Source organism: Amblyomma maculatum, chromosome 6, assembly GCF_055883805.1.
Source record: "Amblyomma maculatum isolate TAMU_Amacu chromosome 6, ASM5588380v1, whole genome shotgun sequence".
Classification (NCBI taxonomy): domain Eukaryota; kingdom Metazoa; phylum Arthropoda; class Arachnida; order Ixodida; family Ixodidae; genus Amblyomma; species Amblyomma maculatum.
In genome coordinates, this window is record NC_139349.1 from 101,170,652 (window position 1) to 101,177,493 (window position 6,842).

The 6,842-nt window shown below is 43.3% G+C and overlaps 1 protein-coding gene across 2 annotated transcripts in view; it reads left to right on the forward strand.

Annotated features, from left to right (window-relative positions):
- Vps13 (vacuolar protein sorting 13C) overlaps positions 1-5,701 on the forward strand; it is a 120,436-nt gene extending 114,735 nt beyond the window's left edge. For both annotated transcript variants that reach the window (XM_084607199.1, XM_084607198.1), the window contains 4 exons: positions 1,853-2,022; positions 2,828-2,942; positions 4,149-4,243; positions 4,514-5,701. In XM_084607199.1, the coding sequence (XP_084463325.1) occupies positions 1,853-2,022; positions 2,828-2,942; positions 4,149-4,243; positions 4,514-4,760 (627 nt within the window). In that variant the 3' untranslated portion in view covers positions 4,761-5,701. The remainder of the gene's footprint in view (positions 1-1,852; positions 2,023-2,827; positions 2,943-4,148; positions 4,244-4,513) is intronic.
- Positions 5,702-6,842: the final 1,141 nt, after the last annotated feature.

Genomic DNA, 6,842 nt, shown 5'->3' on the forward strand with positions numbered 1-6,842 from the left:
CGATGCTCTTTCTCATGCTGATGTCAATGAGACGGACAATGGACATCCAATCATCGACTTCACAGCTATGGCTGCTACTCAGCGAGCCGATGTCGAGCTGCAACGGCATCGCACGCGCGACACCTCTCTTGTGTTGGAGGATGTCTTGCTCCCTGACTGGGTCGTTCTCCTCATTTGTGGAACGTCGAGCGGTCACCCTCGCCCCTACATGCCTCCACCATACCGCCGAACCGCCTTTGATGCCCTCCATTCTTTGGCCCATCCTGGCATCTGCGCAACCCAGCACCTCGTCGTGGCTCGCATCAACGTCGACGTTCACCGCTGGTCGTGCTAGTGCCTCAGCTGTCAGCAAAGCAATGTGCATTGATGCACTGAATCCTCTTGGCACCTTCCCATCCCCTGACGCTGCTTCAACCACCTGCAGGTCGACGTTGTCGTTCCCCTTCCTCCCTGTGGGAACCACCACTACCTGTCAACCTGCATTGACAGGTTCACGAAATGGCTTGAAGTGGCACCTCTTCTGGACATAATGGCGGAGTCAATTGCAAGAGCACTCATCAGACTCTGGAACTCTGGATAAGCTGCTATACTGTCCCTTCTACCATTGCGACTGATCGTGGTTCTCAATTTAACTCCACATTTTGCCAACCTGTCTCGGCTCCTCAGTGTCAATCACATCAAAACGACCTCTTATCACCCAATTTCCAATGGCGTCATTGAGCGTTTTCACTGACAGTTGAAAGCTTCACTTATGGCATCTGCTATCCCTTCACCGTGGATGGAGCGCCTACCTTTCGTCCTGCTTGGACCGGTTTAGCAGAGCTAATGTTTGGCACTACTCTCCGTGTCCCTGGCGAATTCTTCAAGCCCTCGCCACCCACGCCTGCTGACATTTCAGATTACGCCTGTCGTTCCACCACGTCAGCGCCAGTATTCTCGTTGTGTCCACAGCCTCCCTGACCTTCAGCGGTGCACTCGTATCTTTGTTCGCCACGATGCCGTATGCCCTGCTTTACGGCCACCATACGATGGTCCGTTCCAGGTGCTCCGGTGTGCTCCTATGCACTTTCTTCTGCTCATGAATGGCTCGGAGGACACAACCTTCGTTGACCATCTTAAACCTGCCCACTTTGACTCTGACGTCATTGCCAGCTGTGCAGCTGAATCCCCTCCTGGCCATGCCAATCCTCACCGCGTACAACTTGCGCCAACAGTATTCACTTTTTACCATTCACCCTTCGCTCATAGCTTCATCGCTAGAGAAGGGATCCTATAGCATGACATCGTGGTCTGGCCGCAGAAGACTAGGACAGTTCCTAGCACACCTGCCAAGCATGCGCAGGTTGGATTTCGTGGCTGCTCAACTACACGGCACGCTGTCTCGTTCCCACCCGGCTGAGCGGGTCCTGCCAAATATATTTGCGGAGACTCGGCAACGACTTGCGTCCTTCATTCATCTCCATAGTACCATATTCTAGTCTGAAGAAGTGAAAAGCTTTATTGATTCTTCCTTTCTCTCACTTTTCCTGACATCATTCTAGATCAATGAAGATATATTTCACATCATAATAACCTATGAGGTTTCAAAGCAGTACTTTATTAACGTTAATTATTGTCAGATGCATGTTGATTGTCTTTTTGGTTTTTTTTAGCGCCTGTAACTGTTTTGTGCTCATTTTCGTTTCACCCTGCTGCTGTACACGCCTCAACAGCGCTAAGGACTTTTCGAGCCGCAGACACGGCTTCTCCCTCGGTCTCCTTCCACTTCTTTGTGGTGAACAAAATATCCATGATTGATTGATCTATGACTGAATGTTTTTGCCACGTGCACAATGAAGTCATTGCTCTGCAGGGCGTCTATGAAGGGGTGACTGGCATAGTCACCAAGCCTGTGGCTGGCGCTAAGGAGGAAGGTATCAGCGGCTTTTTCAAGGGCGTTGGCAAGGGCCTCATTGGTGCAGTGGCGAGACCCACCGCTGGAGTGGTGGACTTTGCGAGCGGTTCCTTCGATGCTGTCAAAAGGTAGGTGTGTTTAGGCCTAAGTGAACTCTGCAGGTAACACTGCAGCGACTCTGGAATGGGGCTTTCAGAAGGCAACGAGCTTGTACCAGTGAAAGCTTTTGGGTAGCACAGTGCAATATACATGCTTGAAAAGTTTCAGCAAACATTTTGCACCTCTGAAAATCTGTTTGTTGTGGCCAAGCAAGCAGTTTAGTTTTCTGCACGGCAAAGCAGTGCTGGTTGACACACTAGAACAGACATCAGCAAACACAGTTTCCATTCAAGTTTGCGTGCATTCTCGAATTTCAATTGCTTTGCTGATAGTTATAGAATTTAGCAAAGCATTAGGAGTGGCTCATGGCTTTCATAGCTGAAAATAATATTCCGTGGTTTAAATGAAATACCCAGACCAAAACCAATTAACCAGATTTGAAACTTGGTTATTTTAAATAAACTTCAAAATGTAGGTTGCAAAGGCCACGTCACTGCAAATAGTTACATGATGTCTTGCTAAATTCTTTCCTTCTGTAAATATGTTGAAGCAAGTAAAGGTGACTGTAATCGTTATGGTGTCTACATACCATGTATCACGAGAATCTGAAACCATTCAATAAATCCAGAAGGCCATGTTCTCTTGATGTGATCCAAGCTTACATATGCTTACAGACGAGTGATTTTATTCTTGAAGATGTAATTTGAATGAATCTGTGGTCTGCGACCATGAATGCCGCCATTATGTACAAAAAGGAGCTGTGAACTAGCAGAAAAATAAGTTTGACAGTTTGTGAACTGTGGCAAATGTAATTGTGTACACATTTCTGCGTAGGGCTACGGATGTTGTCGATGAAGTCCGGCCTGTTCGTCCAGCACGCTTCATTAGGCCTGATGGAATCATCAGGCCATACAGCCTAATGGAAGCACAGGGCAACAGGCTCCTACAGGTAATGATATCATTTTTCGCCAACAGTCTTGCGTAGGCAACAAGTTTATGCAACAAGTTTTCGTTGCATAAAATGTCCTCTGTCTCACTTGATTGGCTCTGTGGTAGAGCATTAACAATGAAACTGTGAAGACTTTAACAAGCATTCATTAGCATAAATTTTAAGTGCTAATCACGCTACTAAACAAATGACAGGATAGGCCAAAAAAAAATTTGCAGTGGCTGAAAGCAGTCTACACCTTTTAATCTTTTAATATGCCTGTAACATAAAGCTATAAAAATATTCCAAAATATACTGTGAAATAGTCTACACATTTTATTTAATGAACTCTTAAATATGCTTACACTTGTAGTTGCCACAAATTTTGTCTTGGTGCTGATGCTGAAAGCTTTCTGCTACACGAATTCTCGCAAAAGCCTGATGCTTAAAGCCGATTTGACCTTTGACCTTTTCGAGGGACAATTGTAGAACACCAATGAGCTTTGATGCGTTCAACGGAACGCTGGTTGTGTTCGACAAGGGGCGCGTGATGTACATGTGCAGCAGCAGCAACACTCCGGCTTTCGTACAAAGAGTGATTCGTATCCCAGAGCTCTTTAATATTACCAGTTGCGAAACTTCCTATAGGGCCCATGTATAAAAAAAAATGGCGGTTTTGATTGGTCAAAATCTGAATGTCTATGAATAGTGGCGGCGCCCGCGGCCATTAAAGGAAACTGTCTAAATTTCGAAGTTTCAAATTGTTGATAAGTGCACAGTCACTGGGAAAATAAGGTTTATTCAAGAGTTGCAATAGCAAAAGGTCCAAGGCATAACAGCCATAGAGGTAATTAAGATGAAAAAGAAAGAAAAATAGTGATTTCCAGAAGGCAATGACAGCAATAGCAGAAAGCTTCTATTGAATGCCTCTAGATGACGTGGCAATTCATAGGCATCTGAAAAGTGTTTACTAAAACCAATCACTTTTTGAAGCGGCGTTTCCCAACTGGTATGGTGCAAAAGCTCTGTTGTATGCAACACCATCACTAATAAAACCATTACTTTAAGAAGACAGTCTCTGTGGAAACATGGCCGCCTGATTAATGCAGCAGAATGATGTTTAATAATTGAGACACAGCAAACACAGTCCTGTCAAAATGCCGTGCTGCTGCACAATATTTCATGATTAAAATGGAGTTGAACCGTCTAATTTTCTTTTTGTTTCAGGACGTTGACAAGGGCAAGTATGCAGAGACAGATGTCTATGCTGCCCACATTAACATTTGCGAAGAAGGAAGGAATATCTTGCTTGTTACAAACAGGTGCGTAGGATCTCAAGGCATTTCACTGTGTTGCAAACACTTTGGGAATGCCGGTGAGGGTACTTAGCATTTTATTAGCACTGTTTTAAGTGTTGTTGGCAGTTCCTACATAAGCTAGCACATTCTAGTTCCACTTCCCTTCTCACAACAAGGTACTCCATATTATAAAAGGAGACTGTTCATACACAAATTGCATTATGCTCACACACGAACACTTTCCTGTCACAAGTATTTATAATCGCGCGTTGTGCTGCAATCTGTTCTTTGCAGGCGGCTAATGTTTGTGTTGAAAGGGGACGTGTTCGGCCAATGGAATGCCGAGTGGACCTACTCCTGGGAAGAAGTAAAAGAGCCACCCACTTTGACAAGCCAGGGCATCAAGATCCTGCTCAAGGAGCCCAAGAAGAAGGCCCTTTTCGGCTCCAAAGAGACGGGCAAGATCATCCACATCAAGGACATGGAAGTAGCCAAATTCATTGCGCAGAAGATTGAGGATGCCATGAAGAAGCCCCTCTAACGCTCCGGCCTATTACCACCATGCTTTATTCTTCCCGTGCTGCAAGGTCTAGTGGACCCGTATTGTGGTGATAGATGGACGCTGATTTGACTCTCCTGAAGGCACCGCACATCGCCTAGAGTGCTGTGCGTGCATTAGCTGTTTATTGGAGGGAACGGTTATACATATATATTTAAGCTGGACTCACTGCATTTGAGCAGTTTATACTAACTTAGTGTAATTCCGAGGCGAAGTGATCTCTTCGACATTTTCAGTAACTGACGTGCACGAGATGCTATGCGATAGTACTGCCCACGCATACTTCTTTTTGCGCTGCAAAGAACCAATTTTCCTAACTCCATGCTATGCACTGTAGCTTTTGCAGCATAATTGCTTAATCAGCCTTATCCGAATCACTAATTATTTGTTTGTTATTATCTTCAATGTACATACAATTATACTTAATATGTAACGCGTTTATATGCAAACCTTAATAAATTTCTTAATCTGTGTAAATAAATCATTGTTCAAAGTATGCGACTTAGCTCAATTCCAGTTACTGCTTTTTGATCTTGCTTCGTCGGATGGCGCAATTGTAGCTTGGCTCGCATTTGAGCACAACTGTTTCCTGCCTTGCCTGTTTAACAGCACGAACCAAAGCGGCCCGTGAATCAGGGTACACTGTGGAGAGTTTTCGTACCTTTGCTACAAGACAGCTGCTAGCTTTACTCGTAACTCCTTTGATAACGCGAAAAAAAAAAAATTATATATATATATTTGGAGCTATTTGTAAAACAACAATTTAAGATTGTTGATCCAAGACAAACCATGTGAATTGTGTATCTTATGATGCCTTGATGCTTACTTGAACCTGAGTTCCTAGCTTGCACCAGTCATACAGCATCTTTCGTTGGAAAGTTCCAAGTTGTTGATTTTCGTGTTGAATAAAACTTTGTTTTCAAGTTGTGTGTAGCAGTGTTTATTTTCACTGAGCAATAATTGATTGCACTACAGTTTTACAGCAGATATTATGCAATTATCTTAAACAAATTTTATTCTAGGCAACACAGTTATGATTGAACACATATAACTTAATTATTTAATTATTACATACTGCAGGCCATGAGACCCAAGCAGGAGTGGATTAAAAACAAATTATTACAGTGATCAGTAATATCAAAATGCAAACAAAACAGAGCACAAACAGCAGGAAATGAAAAATGATAATAGCGGAGCATGAAATTATGCTAAACATGGTCGTTTATCAGGTCAAGAGACTTAGGCAGGAGGCTGGCAAGCTGTTCCAATCATTAATGGTTTGGGGAAAGAGAGAGTTCAAATAAGCTAGACTTGACAAAGTACGGGGTCAGAGAAAAAGGGTGGGAGTGTCTGGTATGTCTGGTGTTCGATAGTATTAGGTACAGTGAAGGATTTATTCCAAGTTTATGATTACATAATAAAAATTTAAATTTTCATCGAAGTTTTGCCGGGACTGAAGGGTAGGTATTGAATTCAATTGCATTAGTGACAGTTCAACTGTACTGTGTGAACATGAATCTGACAGCTTTTCTTTGGATTCGCTCTATTGCGTTTATGTTGGTGATAGTATATGGGTCCCATAAAAAACTCTGGGACCCATATTCTAATTTAGTCCTTATAAAGGTTTCGTATGCTAACCTTTTAACTATGAGGGGTGCATCCTTTAGTTAATGGCGCAACAAGCAAAGTTTTCGAAGAGCTAAACGAGCAAGTGTTAGAGATGTACGTGTTCCAGCTTAAGTTGCTTGTTAATGTCACACAGATATTTGTATTCGTTAACTTCAGCAATTGGACCTGAACCCAGAAAGAAAGAGCATAAGATGCTTAGAGAAAGGCTGGCCTCAAATTTTCAGCAGTAGTACAGCAGGGCAATGGTCACTCCCTATTACCTGGGTTTGAATCGGGCTGTCACTTATGCTGCTCATCAAGGCTTTGGAAAGGCTTGGGACTTAGCGTGAATGTCTTTTTGTAGCGTAATAAAAGTAGTCTGTACGTAAGAAAGGCGTTTTGAGCACATTTTGAGATAGCGACAGGAACTTTCTAGAAGGTTTCAGACTAGTTTGA